Genomic DNA, 22,894 nt, shown 5'->3' with positions numbered 1-22,894 from the left:
TGGATAAGTGAATAGAAAGGCGTTGGGTGGTGTTATTATTATTATGATAACAATTCTCTGTTAGAGTGTTACTTTGTTACTTTAGATGTTAGTGTAAACAATGAGTTGTTTGTCGTGTTTACTTATCTGCTGCTTTCTTTCTTCAGGGAGGAAGTAATATTATGTACAACATTTCCACATCTTTCAAAATACCTAGAGTTGAACAAAGTGGATCCAAAAAGTATCAGAAGAAGAGAATTCATGATTATGTTCTTGAACATGTCGTCCGGTACAGTTGTTTATAGTGAGAAAGTGAACAAAAGTTATAGTTGTGTGGTGAAAAGACGGAACATACGTAAATTATATCAGTGAAATAGTGAAGCTAAATGAACGTGTATCAAGCCTGCAATTAATTGTAGATGTACTAAGGCGGGGCATTGCGCATTTAGAAAATGAAAATGCCGAACTGAAAAAGGCGCGTAATATCCCGATCGCCAAAGCAAGTAAAACACGGAACTGGGAGCACAGGACTAGCATGATCACGGAAGGAAGAAGCGAAAAGGTGATAAATACAACGAATGGAACGAACCGCGGCAATAAAAGCAGTTTCAGTGTCCTACCTACAATAAACGAGTGCTCTGAAGTGGATATAGGCCTAAAGGCAGAAACAACAAGGCAACATATGTTTACTAGCCCAAAAAGGGTTGGTCGTGTGAAACCCAGTGACTGTAGAATTACTGTGGTAACAAAAAACCGTTTTCATGCACTAGATTCAGATATAAATGTGGAATCCACGGAAAACTGCGACGACAACAACACGCCGTATCTATATAGTAACAAGCACATTAGCAGAAACTTCCGCAATAAACGTGAAGACAAACTCAAAGTGAAAATATTCTCTGATAGCCATGGACATGAGATCGCAAAAATACTACGTTACAGTCATTGTATACAAGCAACTAGTATTGTCAAACCAGGTGCATCCATCCAAGAACTCGTTAGAAACATAGAAACTGAAAATGATCGTTATATTGTCGTCATAGCTGGAGCCAATAATGTATATAAAAACGACCTCCACAGTGCAACACGAAACCTTAAGGCAATACTAAATTCAACAGGAGAGAAATCAGTTTCTGTAGTCGGAATTCCACATAGGCATGACCATTCGGAATGGTCATGTGTGAACGTGGAAATCATAAAAGCAAACAGGCAATACTCAAAAGATTTGCAGGGCCTACCAAAATGCATATTTTATAAGTATGGACTCCTTGCAAAGAGACTGTTACACGAGACATGGCATGCACCTTAATAACAGAGGCAAGAAGATTTTGTGCCAAAACATCAGCATGATACTGAAAGCATCAGACAACCAAGAAGTAATTGCTGCTCTTCCAGTTCCTTGCTTGACGCAAGCAGAGCCTGAAGAAATGGTTACTTCTATTGCAGCAGTAGAAGTAGAGGTGGAAGCAGCAATTGTACCTACACACATAACAAATGCTGCAGCAGCAGTACCTACCACACTTCATCTACAGGATTCAACAGCAGCAGAAGATGAAGCAACATCCAAATCTCCACTGTCACCAGTTCCCACAACAATGCCTACAGCAGCAGCAGCAGCAGCAGTACCTATCACACTTCACCAGCAAGATTCAACAGCAGCAGAAGAAGAAGCAACCACCTTATCTCCTCAGTCACCAGATGCCACAACAGTGCCTCCAGACACCATAACAGCAGTTCCATCAATTCCTCTAGTAGCAGCTTCATCTACAATATCATCGCAAGGAGGGAAGAGTAGGTGTACAACAGTAGATTTGCCACCACTCCAAGTGAACAATTTTTTAGTAAAAGGCAACAAGAGGCAGAAATCCAAAAGATAAGCCCTGAAAAACGTTTGAAAACCAATCACCATAGTGTTCAGTGTGTAAGCAGTAAGAGCATGGATCTTAAAATATGTTACCTTAACGTTCGAGGACTGAAAGATAAAGAACTTATCATAAATGAGTTTGATCTTGATAACCAGTTTGATATTTTTTGTCTGAGTGAACACTGGTCTAATGAGAATGAACTTGCAGTTGCCAAATTTGACAATTTTAGTATAGTAAATAGCTACTGTAGGAAAGAGCACATTAGAGGTGGTGTGGCAATTTATTCCAACCAGTCACTCAATTGTACAATAACCAAACTAGACCTAAATTCGTTGTGTGATGAACAGCACTTTGACATTACGGGTATAATCATTAATAGTCATAAGCTAATAGTAGTATCCATGTACAGATCACCAAAGGGAAGCATTAACATATTTTTTGAAAGAATGGACATGCTATTGAGTGAATTAAGTAATATTAAATGGATACATTATGATATTGCAATTGGAGGTGATTTGAATGCTGATTTTGATGTTGCTAAATGTAAGGGTAGTGTTGCAGATCTGGAAAACATACTGAGACAATACAATTTACATCATGTTAATAACAGGCCCACAAGAAACAAAGCATGTTTAGATAACATCTTTGTAGACTTCAAGACCACTGAAAGCACATGCGAAGTTGTAGTGTTCCCATTCTCTGACCATGACTCCGTATCTCTAAATTATACAAGTAAAATTCCCCTCAATAGGAGCAATGCAAACAGACCTGTCCCAACGGTTGTGATTACCAGACCCATAACTGAGGATAAAATTAACACATTTCGTAATTCCCTTGCTGACAGAGACTGGTTTGGCCATTGTAGTGTCGATGGACATTACACATCAAGTAATGACCTACCAGCCAAAATAATATTTGATAGATTTTTTAATGCATTCTTGACCCTATTTAACCATAGTATTCCCATAAAGAAAATGAAAATAATGGACAGCAGCCACAAATCCAGATCTCAAAACAGACAAAATATATGGTACACTAAATAGCTGACAGATGTAAAGAAACAAGTTTTGTTACTGTACAACATATACAATAGTATGAAGTCTGACTGTGCCAAATCAGCCTATGTGGAATGCAGGAATGAATACAGAAAAGCCATCCTGCAAGCCAAAAAAACCTACAATGCCAACAGCATACATAATTCCACCAATAAACGCAAAACCGCCTGGAAAGTAATTAACAGTGCTGCCAGAGATACTAAAAAAGACAAAATTAATATCCCACCACAAACACTTAATGAGTTTTTTATTAATTCAGTGAAAGAAATAGGAGACGCAATTATCAAACCAGACATTAGTCCACCAGAGTTACTCTCCCAAAATTGGGGTAGACAGTCACTTCTCCGAAGTATCGCCTAGATATGTACAAGGGGTCATAAAACAACTGAAATCATCTGATAGCTTAGATATATATGGCATATCATGCAACCTGCTAAAAAAAGTGTGTGACCGCATTCTCTACCCCTTAACCCATTGCATAAACAAATGCTTGCTTGAGGGATATTTTCCTGATGAGTTAAAACTGTCTAGGATCGTCCCAGTATACAAAAAGGGAGATAAAGACTCTCCATCTAGCTACAGGCCTATTTCAATAGTACCCGCATTCTCCAAGGTAATAGAATGCATCATGTACCAACAATTATCATCTCACTTTGAGAATCTAGGAATAATTAAGGCTACACAATACGGGTTTAGGAAGAATCTGTCGACCATTGATGTAATCAACACGGTAGTCAGTTACATCCTCAAAGTTCTTGAGAACAAAGTCTTTGCTCAGGTCTCATTCTGTGACTTAAGCAAGGCCTTCGACTGTGTTGAGCACATGCCACTACTAGAGAAACTAGAATTCTACAGCATCAAAGAAAACAGTCTCAGACTATTAAAAGCTTATCTCAACAACCGTAAACAGGTAGTTTGTGTTGGTAAGGAAATGTCGAACATAGAAAATGTTAAAGTAGGTGTGCCTCAGGGATCTGTACTGGGGCCCTTCCTGTTTCTGATAATGATCAATGACCTCCCCTCGTTTATTAGATCCACCACTGCATTGTATGCAGATGATACGACTTTTCTCCATAGCAGTAACAATCTTAATGATATTAAAACCTGTGCTGAAAATACACTCACTCATGCAGCATATTGGTTCAGAGCAAATGGTTTCCTGCTAAATGAGAATAAAACTCAGCAGATAATCTTCACTCTAAGAGACAAGCCACTATCTGATGACCCTAGTTCTGTTAAATTCCTGGGAGTTTATTTAGACGAAAAGTTATCCTGGGGCCAACATGTAAACTATATTAGTTGTAAACTATCTAGAGTAATTTATTTATTAAGACAACTGAGAAATTGTGTACCTGAAACATACATCAGATCATCTTATTTTGGATTTTTCCAGAGTATAATATCCTATGGCGTTATCTTGTGGGGTAACTGTAGTCATATACATGACATCCTATTATTGCAGAAGAAAGCCATTAGGATAATTACAAATTCTTCACATAAGGCTCACTGCAAACCCTTATTTACTAAACAAAAAATTATGACTGTAATAAACCTCTATATATACAATGTCTTAATCTTTACGAAGAAGAACCTACAAGATGTGAAACGTAGAGAAAATGTACATTGTTACAACACAAGAAGCATCAAACACACGTACACGCCTTACCACAGACTATCAAAATCAATAAATAGCTATGAAGTCACAGGGCACAAGTTATTTAATAAGCTGCCACATGCCATACAGGATCTTCCTGAACATACATTCAAAGAAAGACTGCATGAATGGTTTATTGCCCACCCGTTCTATGATATCAATGAATTCTTCAACAGTAAAATGCAGTAATCCAACAGATGACCCACTGCACATTTATTGTAATATAAGCTAAAATATTTCAGTAGTCAATACCTTATCACACTGTATTATAAATTGTAACTTCATTTGACGTTGTCAATTGCTGTAATGGCCTAAAGACAATAAAATCTTTATAATAATAATAGTAATAATTATTATTATTATTATTATTAATCACTCAACAGGGTTTTCCTGATTTGTTTTCTGTATGTACTAACTTTCTCGAAAGGTTTCGACGTGTTTCTTTGTTGTTGATTGTAATTGTTTTCATGTCTTCTTTGTGTGACCAGATGCGAGGAAACACAGAAGCCAACCGAAAGCGCGAAGAACTGTAAGTATTCACTTATTTGCGTAAAAAACTAGACGTGAACTGTTTTGTAATCCACAAACATCACATATCAAAACAAGACTGTATCATTCTAGATTCCAATGATGATGCCTTAAAATAAAAGGCGAAACGCGTCTAGTAGAAATAAAATACATTGCAGCAAGAAATTGTGGTTTTTATTTACAAAACAGATATTTCTGTGCTTGCTGAGGATGATGGCCACGCAAACAAAGTTATTACATCAAACAATATTAAATTTCATAAGGGAGCAAATAGGTCCCTTTTACCTTATCGTTATGCTTTTTTCTTACATTGCTAATAAAGTCTTAAACAACTATGTTTTTCTCCGTCGTTAGAGCTGACTTTTTCACTTAAAATGTTAATGAAAACTGCTTCATCAACTTCTGTTCTTTTTGTTTACAGTTGATGCGTCAGTTCTGAAGTTTTATGGTCTCTGAAACCTAAAATAACTTTTTGCTTTCAGATATCTGTCCTCGCTTGTGCAAGAACACTCAACAGAAAATGTATGCACGCCGTTATGGTACAATTTCAAGTTGCCACGAAAAGAAAGCACAATAATAAAGATAAAGATGAAGACATAAAACACAAAACCATGACATTCACTTCTATAACACGAGAGTGCGCAGCAAAGTAGGTGAACTTCCGACTTCAGCAGACGACGACACCGTCAAAACTTTCATCCCCAGAAACCTTGACGTGGTGTGATGTGACTTGACGGTATGGTGACGGCCTATGTTGTAGCCACCGTTTGAAGTAAACTTTGGAATCTTTTTACGTAATTTGACATGAACTGAGACCAGTGTGTACTGGCCTTGATGCGTTTCGTAGATCCTCAGTTGCTCTAGTCACTGTCTTTTGGATATTTGAGATTTCGTATTAGAAAATATTGATACGAAGTTAAAGACAGACGCTGATGTGAAAACCCAGAAACCAATTTTTCAATGATTCCGTGAGAAAGGGATACTATACTTAGAATTGAGCTTTCATAGGTTTGCAACGAATTACGCTTGCATCTTTGATAATTTCGGTTTAAATTTCATACATAAGTGGTTGGCGGCACTGGTTGTTTGTCATCTTTGGAGAGAAGTGCCCTACCATCTTTCTGTAAAGTGTGAGCGGTAAAAAGGTGAGATAGACAAAGGAGAGTAGTTAATTTTGAGGCTGTTATTTATTCTTTGCCTGTTAGCTTGGTGAGGTCAGTTAGACTTTTCTTGTCCATATTTAATAGGAAAGAGGGAGTTTTATTTTCATGGAAGTTTCAATATTATTAGAAACTCTAAAAAATGCAAATGGTTGCCCATGTGCGCGGTAATATGCCGTCAAGCTTTATAGTGTCTTCAGAACTTGTAACTTCTTATTTGTAGCCATTAATTTATTATTGCTTGTCGTTAGCCTAGCAGGCTCGCTGAGTTATCAACAAGTAGTGTGAAGCGGGAATAAGAGTAAATTTTTATCTTAATGTTTTCATTATGTGACTCATGAACAAAGATACAATTCAAATCTTTTTCATGGTTATAATTGCCAGTTTTTTATTATTTAATTACTTTTAATTTATTAGACGACGTTTTTGCATTTTTATTTAGGTGAATATAAATTCTCGAATTTTCTGTAAAGCCATGGCAGATCCGGAAAGAATTGGCGATGCGGCTGAGGATCTTGAAGAAATGGAGGAGGAAGAAGAACCAACAAAAGTTGCGATAACTGAAGAAATGTTACAGAGACCCGAAGTCTTGGCAGCGCTACAAGGAACTCTGCACAGAGAGATGATGGAGGTGGGCACTTGCACATGCTACACTTAGTGTAGCAGCTGTGTGGGGGTTTGCTTTTGTTGTGAACTCTTAAAATACTTTTGCGTACAAATATTATTTAATATTTGCAAATGACACGTTTGCTTAAACAATCATGTTACGCTCTCCACGCTCGCTATTGTGATGTGTAGCCCAGTTTTTGTGAGTAATTGCCTAAAATTTTTAAAAGCACTGCGATAACTGTGTTTGCAGTTAGATTCGAATTGTCTTCTTGAGGTTTTCTTCCTAAATTTTGGTGATACCTGGCCATAAGCGATTTTATGTGAAGAATGTCAAATTGTTTCTATGTCGAATTCCTTTATGTGCTGCTGAAACTAATTAGTAATGCAATGGTGGAGTCTCTAGTCTAATCATCTAAAATGCTAAGTAGAAGTCAGTTTCAGTGAAAAGGGAAGAGATCAGATTACAGTGAACTGTGCTGAATTTGTTAGTTGAACTCATCTCTTGTAGTACTTTTATAAGTGAATCCCACAATATACCTGGCATATAGGCCTAGTTGTTTTAAGGGATATTTTCCTCCCTCTGAAATATTACTTGTAGTGACACCTATGCAATACGCCTTGAGATGTACTAAGTTAGAAAGTAAGTTTGGTTGAGAGTTGATGAGAAATTGGGTGTAAGGTGAGGGTTGTAATGACTGTTCTGTAGCATGAGGGGGAGGGGTTGTCTGTGTTCATTGTGGTTAACATTAGCCGTGAATGTGACACGTCAACCCTCTTGTGGTTTGTTTGGTCATTTCAGTTTTGGAAGAAATGTCGTCCAACATTCACTCCATGTTTAAAAATGGAGATAACTTTAGAATCTTGTAACGTATAAGTTTTGTGGTTTTGTAGTGACTGCAGTTTTGATACAGGGTTTTTCTTTTCATAATTCAGCAGTTGAGTATGAATGTAGGTTGATAGTTGCAATTTAGCAGAGTAAGGGGTGAGTCCATCTAAAACTAAAAACATGAGAAAATTGGCTGTAATTCACATTTTTAATATTTCCATAACACGTTTAAAAATGTCTGTTATAAATCAGATATGAGAACCTGGTGTATGTACAGACATTTAGAAGCCAGTTGATACATTGATGAAAAATTACCTGTGCAGTTTATTCATTCATCTGTCCATCTAGAGATAAGAGCTGACAATGATTTGTCTTCCTAATATAGTGAAAACAATTAGCTTACTTACACACACACACACACACACACACACACACACACACACACACACACACACACACACACACACACACTCACACTCACTCACTCACTGTATTTTGAGGACTGGATTAGTGTGGATATAAAACTTTCCTATTTACTTTTGGATTCTCTTGTTTCTAGTGTTACCTGTAGAATATTAAATCATGTAATGGTTGAATTAAACAAGAGATAATGTTAAAATATTAGCTCCTTTGAAACACGCTCCTTCTGTATAACTGCCTTACCATACACGAAATTACTCTTAATTTTTGCCAATTTAAAGAATTGGTGCTCGTTGAAGCTGCAAATACATTGTGAGCAATATGTAGAATGTTAGGCTCTACTGAGCTTTGAAGCAGATAGTATGGGTATTGTTTCATAACTTTGACAGTGGAACTCTGGCTGTGTGACAAATGTATTGGATTCTCATATTTGGAAGGAGTTGATACCACGTTGGAGCGATTCAATGAAGTGAAGTGTTTGGAAGTATGTGATTTTTATCAATTTAATATATGAAAGGGTTAATTGGAACAAACTTTGTAATACGTATTACTTAAAGGCACACACATACCTATTACTTCTTGCCTGTGAAAGTTTTATTTAAAAGTGGATGACACTACCTAATCAAGGTCATGGACTTAGATTCGTCACTCAGTTGATCACTTGTTATTGTAAGATAATTGAGATGTAACTTCTTGCTAAAAGTAGGCAATAAAATTACTCTTGGAACTCCAGCTTGACACAAAGTGAAGGGAGTGGTGTTTTTTTTTTTTTTTTTTTTTTTTTTTTACAGCAGATGTGTGTGTGTGCCGTCTTTACTCTCAATAGTTGTTACTGAGATCCAGGATTTGAAAGCTGTCCAAGTAAAAGTTCGGTTTTATTTGTTGTAGATGAAGGTGCAACATGCATAGATCTGTTGTCAAGCAGCACAATATACATATGATAACAAGTCAGTACATGGATGCAACAGTTCTGCTTCACCAGTGGAAATTGATTGGGGAAGTTATTGGTAGATAGACAGCAATAGTTTATTGAACATAACGAATGTTTTTGTCAAACATTTATGCTTACTGAATGTGCATCACAGTAATTCAACCTGTACTCCTTAATAACCACATACTTGTGTAGGAAATGTAAATTTCAGCTTTCCCATCCCATTTGTATTAATTAGGTAAAACTGCTACACCCATGTGGTGACTGGTTCTCAATGTGTCATGATATTTGGCACAAAGTAATATCTCTGTTTTCAATGTGTTCATCTTTTGTCATGTCTCTTGTAAGCATGTAGCGTCTGCTGTTCAATATGTACTGAAATGTCTAACTTCAGTGTGCACTAGTTCTTGGAAATTGCCTTTTTGCCATGTAACTTGCTGCTTGCTCACACCAGCTAGGTGTGAATGTTTACTTTGAGGCAGTATGAAATTTATAGAATAGGTCTGTGCATGTATTGTGTTAATGAGTGCTTGTCACAACCAGTAAAGAATGCTGCTGTTCCTCATTGGCAATGCTATGTGGATACAGAATATTGTAAAATTTATTACCAAAGAAACTACCATGGGTAGTTTCACCTGCTGCGGCCTGTGACAGCTAAGTGAATGCCCCCAAGGCCCAGTAGTGGATTACACTTCCATTCTTGAAAACTACACTTGAAATTGTGCTTTGTGGCAGGCAGCAGACAGTATGATGAGCTTTTGTTCTGAAATTAAGTCCTAGGGTGACATGTCAATTACAGTTAATCGCATGAACAGTGATGAAAGGCATAATTATGGATTATACATGCTACATTCAGTTTGATAATAAAATTGTCACAGATTAAAATGCAATAAAGTTAACTGAATAGTGTTAAAATCTTGTAATAATTAAAAATACGTGGTTTAAATACTTATGTGGCTCAGTGGGGTTATGAGCCATATTATAAAGCCAAAGATCCAATGTTCCATCCTGAATTGATCCTAGGATTTTTTACTCTCACATATTGCTTCGTTCACCTTTGGCAATGATTTGTTAATCTGAAAAATGACGCTGCAGTCTCTTTATTCCCCGTTGATCTTGGTGTGCTCTCAACAAATAAGTGTCATCACTTGTAGAAATTTATTTATTCATGAATCACTTCTCAGGATCACATTAGTGTTTCATTATGAATGTTCAGCTGTTGCTTTATTATTGGAACGATCCTGGCATTTACCTGAAATTTAGGGAGACCCAAAGTAGGATGGGCTGACAGCATGAGCATCCATTGTCATTATGAAGTTAGCGCCTTAACAAATGTATCTCATTTTACCCAAGTTCATTCTTGTACATACTTTGAACAACTTAGTTTCACAGCTTGAAGTGGTAGTCATGTCAGTGTGGCTGCCTAAGAAAGGCATGTGAATACTGGGACAAAAAAAACTATATTTAGATAAAAATTGTTTTGAAAGATAGTTCAGTGTAAGTGGTAAGAGATCAGCCACCATCCAATGTACTTCTTTCTCAAGTGCCGTGTGCTCACTGTTGCCTGTTTTGTAAGTGTGAAGCATGGCTAGCTGCTTCCAGGCAACATTGCTCCCTGCCAGTGCAATCTCTCACAAACTAATTTGAAAAGTTCTAAATATTCTGGCTTACAACCACTAATATTAGGAGCATAATCCTCAGCTAGACATTTTGGGTATCAAGCTCTCAGCATCTGGCTGTCTTAATCCTCAAACATTCGCTTCAAAAGCACACAAGGTCAATATTTAGAATGAAATTATTTGGACGTAGGCATTTTATTTTAAAAAATGGTAACACCAAACTCTCTGCTTTCCTTATCCATGTTACCGCCCATCCATCAGTGTTCCTTACATAAAGCAGTAAACGTTGGTCACATCAGCTCTCTCTGTGCGCTTTTGGTTTAACATGTGTATGGCTGACAGACTGCACTGAGCTGTCAGCTGTTCCATAACATTCTCAGGATGTTAAAGGACATGCAGAGACAACATACCAATGGTCATGTGCACAGAACTATTTACATTTGTTGTAATAACACCAACATTAAAAATAATTACGAAAACCATGGAAAGCATTACCATCCTCATCAGTTTGTATATGAAGTAAGTTTTCAAACTGGACCAGGTGGGTTACTATTTGAAGTTTATCAGGCAGGTAGTTTCTTCCCTTTTTTATTCACTTGTATCAACTTTGATGATGCATTTCTGATGATGAGTCTCACATGTTTGCAACTGCCGGTATGTCATAGCTGTCTAATCTAAAAGTGTCTGCATGGTCCCTACATCTTTTCAAAATGCTTTAGCATAAGCCATCAGCACATGGACTGTGCATCATTGTTGAGCGTGCCGAGTTTGACAACATGGCGTGGAATAGCACTTTTGGGAGTCTTTCTGAATGTATGGAGCAGTATCTAACGTGTCAGATATTCTGAGTGTTGACCAATGAGATGGCACAATGCCACTTAGATCACATACACACCCATCTCCTCCCAGCAAAGAGCTGTGAGGTGCCATATTGGCATTCAGTTAAAGCCTATATGTATATATGCCATTTGTGAGTGCCAGCAAATTGAGAATCACTTGAAAACCCATTGTTAACTGGTAAAATGAGAAACATTATATTCGTGTCAAAAGAATTATTCTAACTTGTGTATTATGAGAGTACGCCATTTGAAGGTAACTGCACACTGAGGAGCCACTGAAAACTCATTATTCTTGGTGCAGTTTGTTATTAAATTTGTCTGTAACACAACTACATTAAAGCTTTTAGTAACTGGCAACATGCTAGGATTGGGCATCAGTGATTTGTTATTGGTTTTATTATATGAGTATATAGTATATTATGTAAATATAAGTTCACTTTTTCTTGAGGAGTGAGTGAGTTTGTTTGATCTACAGGAGAGCTTGCGCTGCTTGTGTAAGGATATTTTGCTACTTTCTTTAAAGTTTAGTAATTCACATTTTGTAAAGATTCTGCTACTGGGTAGGTACAATGATAAATTAAGAATGACCTTGGGGTTTTACTAAAATGTGGGAATGATGAAATAATGTTCATCTTATGTCAAGAACTACTGCAAATTTGTATTGCACTGTTTGTAATGGAACTTTTAAGTCTGTGTTCTTATTGGGCATGGTAATTTCCTTTTTGTCTTCAAACACGTACATGGATATTGAAATTTTTTGTATATTACATATAGAACAACATGACTAGCATATGGACAGTGGAGGAAGTATGCATTTTAATAGATCTAATGTTGGAATTCTACGGGTGCCTGTTTAGCAAAGTGTGATTTACCACCTAGACACCACCTCACTACTGCCTCTGGAGTGCATTCTGATCGCTTATACCACATTGGGGCCAATGTACTGTTCGCATAAGTTGCATAATTTGAGTGTTCAGCAGCAGGTTGAACTCGGCACGGTCTGTGTGCTGGTGCTTTAGGGTTATGTTCCTAATATTAGTGGTTTCATGCTGCTAAAATATTTATAACAATTATCGTAAGAGCTGCTACCTCCAGATGGACACTATTAGAGTAATTTTAATTGCAGTATATCATCTTAAATTTGAATCTACATGTTTGACAGTAGGACATTGAGAGTTGTGAAACTTGGACAGTTTCGACAATTTGATTAGATACCATTTTTGTAACTGCATAAATTGACTGATTTGGTGCACTGCTATATTTTTCTGGTCAGTGTTTGATATGGCTAATAGTATATTGAAGGGTTTTGCTGTAATCTTAAACTGCTTTAAAACATGAAATGGAATATACACTCAAAATTGATATTAAAGGTGAATGGAAGGTTTCTGTGAATGTGCAATAGCCCATGTAAGAGGATTTTAAAAAATTTAACTTTGGGAACTTTTGGAAGGAAGTCAACTTCTTGTGACACCCTATTACGTAATTTTATGTAACCATTCTTTGTGGAATTCTGCAGATACCCTAACACCATTGTCTCATACAGATCGTGAGAATAAGACAGAGCATAGACATCTGGTCATTCCTCCATTCACCTACATAATATTTGAATGAAATAGGATAGTGCTGGGAGAGTAAAGTCAGTGTATTCGATAAAGGAATGGGTATGCTTGATGGCATCATGAGTGTACTCTACCAGAAAAGTCTCTCCAGCAATTGTTCATCATAATTTGCAGTGTGGACCACTTTTTCTGACTAATACTGTTGTTGTTGGCTTTAGAAGGAACCCAACAGCAGTGTTTTTGTCAGCTTTCAGCTGTGCGACACTAATGGATACAGGTGAAAGCTCATATAGCTGTGACAACACAGAGACATTGCCATAGACATTCACAAAATTTGCTGTATGTGGATGGTTGAGTTAGGCCTACAAAGCTACTGTTAGACCACTTAAACTGTTGGATATCTAATTCCACTGACTTGATTAGTCAAATCTATGTGCTCAGTAAACTCTTCTTATGTCGCATACTTTCCATGTTAGTTGTAGGCCACCCATAATGAACACTGCAGTAGCTAAATAAACTGTGTTGCCTCAGCACACAACCTTCGTATGTGTACACCATTATAATTTTGGTATGAAGTGATAGTGACAATGCACTATATGGTTGCTTATTTAGTATGTACATAGATGTAAAGACATGTTCTTTTTATGTGACAGGTGTGTTGAACATAATCTTTCCCACGTATATATATAATTGTGTGTGTGTGTGTGTGTGTGTGTGTGTGTGTGTGTGTGTGTGTGTGTGTGTGTAGGGTTGGTTCTGTTTACTGTATTCACATGTATTTCTTTAATTTGCAGGCTCTACCAGCTTCTGTGAAACGAAGAATAAAAGCATTAAAAAAACTTCAGCTTGAATCTACGCACATAGAAGCAAAATTTTATGAAGAAGTACATCTTTTAGAATGCAAATACCATAAGCTATATTCACCATTGTATGAAAAAGTAAGTGTCTGAAAATGTAAATTGCATGCCTTAAATCATATTACCTAAATTACAACAAAATTGTTATTAATGCATATATAAACTTATCCTCCATTTTTACTTTTTGTTTGCATCCTGTTTCACCATTGATTTTTGATTAACTACCCATGCTTATCTACATATATGAATTATAGATGACCCATATACACTAGATACCAAGCGGTTAAAGGCGCTATGGTCTGGAACCGCGCGACCGCTACGGTCGCAAGTTCGAATCCTGACTCTGGCATGGATGTGGGTGATGTCCTTAGGTTAGTTAGGTTTAAGTAGTTCTACGTTCTAGGGGACTGATGACCTAAGTTGAGTCCCATAGTGCTCGGAGCCATTTGAACCATTTTTATACACTAAATAAATTCCACTGGCTTGAAAGCTTTGCTTTTCTAGTGCTCGGGCATCGCACATGGTCACAACAGTTCCCTAATTAAACTGTACATTGGGGATAAATGAAACCCCGTGTGTGTGAAAGTTGTAGTTTATCATGGATAGGGAATGGCTGAGTAACTGTACTTGCTACAGAATAATTGCATAGATTTACTTCTTGTAGTGTTATCAGCATAATTCTAGAAGTTCTTCCACCAGCAGACAGTAATGTGCAAATAAGTGTACGATCTTGTGTTTCAGCTGTTTGTATCAAATAGTGTCGGTTTTGTATGGACAGATTTTGATATTGGGGTATCAGAGGTGACACATTTGGAGGGGAGAAGCTTGACTGAAAGGACAATGTATGCAAAGATAGACAAATTTCTAAGGCATGACAGTTGTAAAAACCAGGTGCACATTCTACTCAAATGACATTCATCAAATGTTGTAAAAACCACTTTGAGGGAAAACCTCTGAAATGATGCATAATGTGAATGTAAAATGTTTCAGTGGTGCCAAATACTTTTTCTGGTTTCTTAGACACTAATACATCTGTAATTTTTTAAAAATTACTTGATCATTTGATATAGTGTAGTGACAGTACCAAGAATGTCTCAAATTTAAAAACTGTGACTAATAAGAGAACCTAGGAATAAGAATGAAAAATCTTATCAATTTAATGTTTAGTTGTAGACCACATGGAGCTAAAACTAATTTGAAGTTTCCAACTCTTGTCAACCTCTCTTCACTTAGGCTAACCTGCTGTTGCCTCCCTCATGCTGAGGGACACTGTTGACTTTCCTAATGTAATTATTCGGCTTCCTTGAACATGTTTAGAGAAAAAAACATTTGACTGCCCATTGCACCAATTTTTAGGCTATTTATATATAATCATTTGTATTTGCTGTCAACTACAGTTAACTCATTTAAAACAGTTGAAGTTTAATCTGCAGAAAGATACATTTGTTTTTAATTTGGAGATATTTCTGTCCTCTTGTGTGATAGTGGTTATAAAATGTAATCATCATGCTGTGTTAATTTCTGCAGCGGGGAGAAGTGATATCAGGCCTATATGAGCCAACAGATGCAGAATGTGAATGGGAATCTGATGATGAGAAGATTGATGAAGTGAGTGATGCCCTCAAGAAAAAAGTTAAAATTGATGGAGGTGACTCTGAAGGAGATAAAAATGAGTATGTACAAAATTGTTTTTGTATAGTGATTTTGTGTTAACTGAATTTCGTGTAATTATTGGATATTTCATTCACAGTGTGAATAAAAATGAAGATGTTAAGGGCATTCCAGACTTTTGGCTTACTATCTTTAAAAATGTCCAGTTGCTATCTGAAATGGTGCAAGAGCATGACGAACCAATTTTGAAACATCTAATTGATATTAAAGTAATATTTCTGGAGTCCAGTCCAATGGTGAGTTAAAAAAAATGCTACTTTTATGTAGCCTAATGTTTCTGAAAGACTCAGATTGTGACGAATTTTCTCTACCTTCCAGGGATTTGTTTTAGAATTTCATTTTTCACAAAATGAATACTTCTCCAATTCAGTTCTAACTAAGGAATATGAAATGAAGTGTAAGCCAGATGAAAGTGATCCCTTTAGTTTTGAGGGACCAGAAATATTTAAATGTAAAGTAAGTATGTAACAATTTTTCCTTCTTTATAGTAGCGACTCATTTATAAGATTCTTGTTAAGACAACAGCATTTGTGTAGAACAAAACATGTAAGATTTTGGAAATTTTTTAAACGCAATAAGTATAGCCAGTACACAGAATGACAGTAATTAGTTATCAATCCTCTGTGATTAGTTATGTGGTATTCCAGTTTTCTGCATGTATGAAAGTGATAAATGAACATTTCATAAATTATAAAAAATGAGTCTTATTTGTGTACAGAGATGAGATGGTTTGGAATTGGTGTGGAAGCCATTTATGTTGCCAGCTACCTTTTGATGCAGACCATTGAACTAATACTACAATCTTTTTTGATCTGGCTTATAAATTTGTATGCTAGGGAAAAATTTCTGTGAATGTGTACAGTAGTATGTTGTGTTTAAGCCAAAATTTTTCATCAGTATAAATATTTTTAGGGGTGTGTTATTGACTGGAAAAAGGGGAAGAATGTTACAGTGAAGACAATTAAGAAGAAGCAGAAACATAAGTCTCGAGGTGCTGTGAGAACAGTTACAAAGACCATTCAGAATGATTCATTTTTCAACTTCTTTTCACCTCCAGCAGGTAAGTAACTAATTAAACTATCTGATATTTTCAGTAGTGATGGCAGTCAGTGATTAACAATCATCCTCACAAGTTTCCACTCCGAAATCATATTTTTGTTTAAAATGAAGAGTGAAAATCTCAAAAAGGAAATAGCTCGCTGTATTGTAGTATTCTTTCCTGAATTGTGGCTTAACTGTTTTTTCTTAAATATGGGACATGGAACTTTGTTATAAGTAAACATTCTTAAGACTGTCTTAATTTTAACAGTGGGATGAGTTAATTGCTGTGGCAGTAAGACTGAACAGGTCAAGATGTAATAAATCTGTTAATGCTCCTTGTGTTTAAATTAGAATACAGGCTGGATGACACCTTCAGGACTTGAAATTATATTACTGCTTTTATGCACATAAGTGGGAAAAAAACTTGGTACATTCTTTGCTTTGTGTGTTTGTGCATCTTTATTTGCAGATGTTTGTATGCACACTCTTTCCAAATTGGGTTTTGCCATCTTTTGTGAAATAGTTAGAACTGAAAATTCATTACTTTGCATTATTTGTATGCAGAAAACAAAGCTCTCTGCAGAAATATTTTATCTGGATATAATTTGCTACAAAACAGCATTTGTTATGCAAGTTCCATTTTGCATTTTTAAACAGAACGCGTTTCTGTATTCATATTTGACAAGTGTTGAATTTTTCAGGGCTGTACCTATACATATGGACTGGAAAACGTTTCTCAAATAACTTGAATTAGTATACTTAACCCTTTATTTGGCAAATGGTGAAAATAAAAACAAAAAAAATGGTTTTCATGCTTGTATTTCTTTAAGCATAATAAATAAATATAATTCAGTCAGTTTTAGAAATTTTTGACAGCAGTAGACCACATTTATACATATTATAGAAATAAAGTGTTTGCCAATAACCTCAAGCAAAAGGTTTTCTGTACGTGAATAATTTATAAACACATTTATGCATTCCTGCTGTGTAATAAAACTGTTTCCATTTTCCCTTCTAGTTCTTCTTGCAATGGAATTTTTGGAAATAGTTCCTCTTTGGAACGAAGCACAATACTAGATTGCATTTTGAACACACGACTGTAGAAAATCCAGATGGGCAATAACGACCTTTGGGACCATATACAGGCCAATGCTCCATGTTATCAAATCCGACATCTTGTGTAACAGTCGGAGCTGTTGGCTTCCTCCTCTTGTTTTGTGGTGGTGTTATGTCTATTGAGGGCCTTCCTACTTTTTTCCCTAAAAACATCAAACCATTGGCAATATCTGCCCTGAATGACTTCAGTGAGGTCTTCTTGTCCAGAGATTCTCTTCGAAATATCAGTCAGGCATTTACAACACTCAGATCTAGCATAAATCCAAACAATCTCGTGTACCAACATCTAGTTTTCATTGGTACTCTGTAGAGCTCTATCAGCATACCAGCAAGATCAACTCCTCTCATATGCTTCTTGTACCGACGTACAATACTGGGACGGGGCACATCAATTCTTCCTTTTCCATTGCTGTCCCATCATTTTACTGTTGAGTGGTTGGACACCACAAAATGAGCTTACAAGTGTCAGGATTTTGTTTTGAATATCTGCCGTAAGCATATGTTATATTCTAATGGCACATGTCCCAACTATGGGCAATGTTGCTCACAGGCAACATAAGTTTTATACTATTTATGTAGTTCAAAACAATATTAGATTGAAATATTTCTGCTGTAAACTCACCTCTGGGCATTTCTTGAGTAAAGTCTGCTAAAATTACTGCCAATTTATTGAAATTCTCTCTTTCAGAACCAAAATAAGGCACACCTGGTGCTCGCACGAGATCTCTGTAACACCACTGCACAAACTGCCATCTTGTGTGGAAAACCTAGAACTATTAAAACAACTGGCATTCACAGTGTGTAAAGAAATGTTGCCTGGAGGCAACAATGCCAGTAAAAGGCACTAGGTAGTGTTTGTTGTTCCATAAGGCCAATGTAAATTTGATGTTGCTTGAGAGCAACACTGCCAAATAAAGGGTTAAATGCAGTAACACCATAAAGGCAGTTTTCGCTATTAAGTGAATATTAAAGTAGAAATTTGGGGGAGTCGAGTGGTCCTTCTGTTGAAAGGTGGAAGTTGTATGAGAAAGGGTAAACAGTTTGTGAATCTTCACAGAAATTGCTGAAGATTGATACTACTTTGTCTGATAGCTGCCTTTGTGGGCACTGAAATATCACATAATTATGTGTGGCCTATGAAGTTGCAGTGTACAGTCTCCATGAATTGCCTTTGCTGCTGTGTTGTGGTGTGGTTAACCTGATTTATCAACCACTTGGAAAGGTCATTTGCATGTTGGATCACCCTTTAATCCCCCAACTGTGTCAAAGAAGAAATTGTCAGCTGTTTTGAGCTGAAGTGTTGGAAAGAGACTGGTGGGAGTGCTCTGAAATTGGCTTTGCCACAAGAACACAGTTATCTAGTGCACATGCTCCTCCACTGGATCCTGGAAGACATACAATTTCAAGTCTAGACACCTTAAATCAGGAGTGTTTTAGTTTAACTCGGCGTAAAAAGTTTTCAGAATTCCCAAAAACCAAGCTATAAAAATTAAAATTTAATGAACATACAAAATGTTGCTTAGTTGACCTTACACAGATTGTAGATAAATCTTATTTATTGAAGGCAACTATTTACTGTCAAAAGAATTTTATTAATATTCAGCTTTTCTTGCAACATAAGAAACAAAGCATAAATAACATTGGTTTCCAGAAAAAAAAACTTCACATTATGTGGCACTATAATGGCTAAAGTAAGATTTACTACTTTTTGGAAGCATGTCCAAACAAGATTTTCTCAATGGATGCAGTGCTGGTAGGGCAAGGAAAAAGGCACCGATAAATTAGTTGTTACCATGGGTTAGTGTTTCTAATAAATTAATCATAGGAATTTACCCTGGCAGTAAAATAACCAATGACAGACGGAGCAAGGATGACATCAAAAGCAGACTTGCTATGGCAAAACAGGCATTTCTGGCCAAGAGAGGTCTACTAATATCAAATACCGGCCTTAATTTGAGGAGGAAATTTCTGAGGATGTACGCCTGGAGTACAGCATTGTATGGTAGTGAAACATGGACTGGGAAAACCGGAACAGAAGAGAATTGAAGCATTTGAGATGTGGTGCTATAGACGAATGTTGAAAATTAGGTGGACTGATAAGGTAAGGAATTGGAGGTCCTATGCAGAATCGGAGAGGAAAGGAATATGTGGAAAACACTGATAAGGAGAAGGGACAGGATGATAGGACATCTGCTAAGACATGAGGGAATGACTTCCATGGTACTAGAGGGAGCTGTAGAGGGCAAAAACTGTAGAGGAAGACAGATTGGAATACGTCAAGCAAATAATTGAGGACGTAGGTTGCAAGTGCTACTCTGAGATGAAGAAGTTAGCACAGAAAAGGAATTCGTGGCGGGCCACATCAAACCAGTCAGTAGACTGATGACAAAAAAAGGAATTTAAATTGATTTAATCACAAGCACAAAAATCCAGTAGTCAAATTCTACACACTGGGTTGGTTCTTGAAATACCAGTTTTTTCTCGATCATGCCTTAAATGAACAGTAATTGCTGATTGAAAGAACTGGAGGAAATAGAAGTTGTTTGGTGAACTCAAATTCTACGGTGGTGTTAATTGTAGTCAAAACTGAAGCACAGATCATTAGTGAGGGTGTACAGTGACCACTGGATGTAATTCTATAGTGGTTGTATTACTGCGGAGGGGGGGGGGGCGGGCGATATATGCTGGACTTTGAATGGGGCTCATTGTGTGACCTCTGGTATGTAAATATGCTATTTGACAGTGTGTGATGCTTGTGTTGTTCAATGCCCTCTGAATTATCGTAAATGTCACGTGACAGCATGACATCAGGCCATCTTGTCATGTACCAGTGATGATGGGATAGTGTCTTGTCTGTACAGCTTTCCAAATGTACATTAACTGCTGCAACAAATAGATTTTTTAGTTAAATCTCCTGAGATATTAAACACTTCTACAGTCACTTATGCTGGATAATAGAACTACATTGTAATGAGCTCAGCAGCTTACTGAAATTGGTGAATAGTTTGTCCATAGGAGTAAAATTACAGAACTTTGATGTATCATATTTATCCAGTTAGGACAATCGCATTTTTCTTAAGAGGCTGCTCTAGAACTAGTCTATTTTTAACATGTACTGGCCAATCAGTTTCATTGATATAAAATATAAGATACTTGTTATAAACCTATAGCTTTTATTGTTAAAATTTTGATAATAGGAAAAATATAAGCAAACATCTTCATTATAAATAAAGTTAAAAATTAATCTTGCTTCAAATTTGCTGTTTCTTCAGGATGCCAAGGTTTTAAAGATGGTGGTGGTTAGGGTGGGACCTTACAGCCCAGCTGAAATTACTGAGGGAAGCATCTGGAAATGAAATGAATATGTTGTCCTGAATGTGGGCTTTGCAAAGCATCGAGCAATAGGGTTGGTGCTAAAGGGAATTCAGCTGGTTGGCCTAAGTGAGAGGGAGGCTTACTTTGGCCTGAATTCCTGAAGTGGATGGATAGGATTGGAGGATAAGGAGAATACCAAATTTATCCAGATGCAAGCTGAACCCCAGAAAGGGTTCAGGAAGAGAGAAATGAACCTTTTCGAGCCACACTTAAAAATCAAATCAAAGATGGCTCATCTGATGGATTAAGTACAGTAAAACCGCACTTTTACACTATTCAAGGGGCCTCAAAACTTGTTGTAAAATATTCAAAAAGATTTCTGGCTTGCAGCCAGTTGTTAGCTTCCGGAAGGCGGGAATTTATAAAATACCTTGTCAGTGTGGCATGTCATATATAGGACAAACATTGCGAACAGTAGAACGTTGCACTGAACATGAACGCTGTACTCGCCTTTTGCAACCTAGCAAGTCTGCAATTGTTGAGCATTGCATTTCCACTTGACACTCAATGGAGTATAACAAGACGACAATTTTGGCCACAGCAACATCCTTTTGGAGCTCTATCATTAAAGAATCAGTGGGAATTTGCATGACAGGCAATCTTATCAACGGTGACAATGGCTACCAGCTAGATAATGCGTGGAACCCGTCATCTCTAAGATCTGCTCCAGATGAAGATGTCTGAGTACTCGGAAAGCTGCGGCAATTGACAACGCTGAAGACAGCTGAGTTCTACAGTTCCGCCAGCGAGGGCGCTGCTGGCGGGTGTTGTAGTTCGTCTGTCAATATGATTTTGACGCATGCGCGGAATATTCACTGCACACTATATATTACAGAACGGAGAGCATCTTTGTCAGTCTTCGATGGCTCACCTGAGGATGGCTGGGAGTTGTCCAGTCGAAATATCGTGGATGGAAGCTAATGACGACCGGCTGCAAGCCCGAAATCTTTTTGAATATTTAGTTCACCGGGATATTTTAAATTTCACATGTAAAATGTGAGAAATGTTTCAAGCTTAAAAGTTATGCATCGGATACCCCCTTGCATTTTCGTACTTTGTGTGATATATGTACATAACAGGCATCAAAAGACTTGTCAAGGAGTTACTACCTAATAGAAACTGCTGATTTAGCTTGAACGAACTGTTAATTGTCTGGAAAGTAGGAAATTTTGACTCAGTTTCATATGCCGTCGATGTTTTTGAGACTGCGGCTGTCATTCGTTATTTAAATAATGAAATATTGCGCTCGTTATGTATTTTTTCATGCTTAGCACACCGCGTTTCGAGAATTTTTTCTCGTTAAGTGCAAATATTATGTTCAGCGTCTCTCCTGTAGTCATATTTTTGAGGTTATTAGGTACTGTTCCTCCTCAGTTATATAGAAAAACACACACACACACACACACACACACACACACACACACACACACACACACACACACACACAAGCTTTAAAAAATTTATGTAACTGGCACTATATTTATACTAAAAAGTAAAAACATTTGAGCAACGCTAAAGTGAGTGGTGGTGTCAACTAGTAAAAGTAGCCAAATGCTGAAACGCTAAATGATTCAACAAAAGTGTCGTGATAATGACCACAATTACAAAAAGGCTTTTGTGCAGTAGACAGTTTGGAAAAGGTTGTGATTAGTCAGAATATCTTTATTTGAACAAACCTAGTTATTTCCATTAACCATAACGCCAAATAGAGCTTTGCAGTGGTGGGAGATATGGCATGAATTGTTCCAGGGGGTACGTGTTTACTGGTTCAAATCTGCTGAGTATAGCAC

General features: G+C 36.9%; 1 protein-coding gene across 3 annotated transcripts in view; it reads left to right on the top strand.

Moving 5' to 3' along the window:
- Positions 1 to 6,117: 6,117 nt before the first annotated feature.
- Positions 6,118 to 22,894, top strand: part of LOC126413332 (nucleosome assembly protein 1-like 1) — a 28,382-nt gene continuing 11,605 nt past the window's right edge. The window contains exons 1-7 of one of the 3 annotated variants that reach the window (XM_050083240.1): positions 6,118 to 6,226; positions 6,715 to 6,872; positions 13,839 to 13,982; positions 15,429 to 15,574; positions 15,652 to 15,808; positions 15,891 to 16,028; positions 16,485 to 16,632. In XM_050083240.1, the coding sequence (XP_049939197.1) occupies positions 6,717 to 6,872; positions 13,839 to 13,982; positions 15,429 to 15,574; positions 15,652 to 15,808; positions 15,891 to 16,028; positions 16,485 to 16,632 (889 nt within the window). In that variant the 5' untranslated portion in view covers positions 6,118 to 6,226; positions 6,715 to 6,716. Of the gene's footprint in view, positions 6,296 to 6,691; positions 6,873 to 13,838; positions 13,983 to 15,428; positions 15,575 to 15,651; positions 15,809 to 15,890; positions 16,029 to 16,484; positions 16,633 to 22,894 lie in introns of those variants that run through there. The other 2 variants (XM_050083241.1, XM_050083239.1) reach the window with 2 other exon arrangements.

The sequence above is a fragment of the Schistocerca serialis genome, chromosome 7 (assembly GCF_023864345.2).
Source record: "Schistocerca serialis cubense isolate TAMUIC-IGC-003099 chromosome 7, iqSchSeri2.2, whole genome shotgun sequence".
NCBI classification, from domain to species: Eukaryota; Metazoa; Arthropoda; class Insecta; order Orthoptera; family Acrididae; genus Schistocerca; species Schistocerca serialis.
Note: the sequence above shows the minus strand (reverse complement) of the source record. Positions and strands in the feature narration are given on the sequence as shown.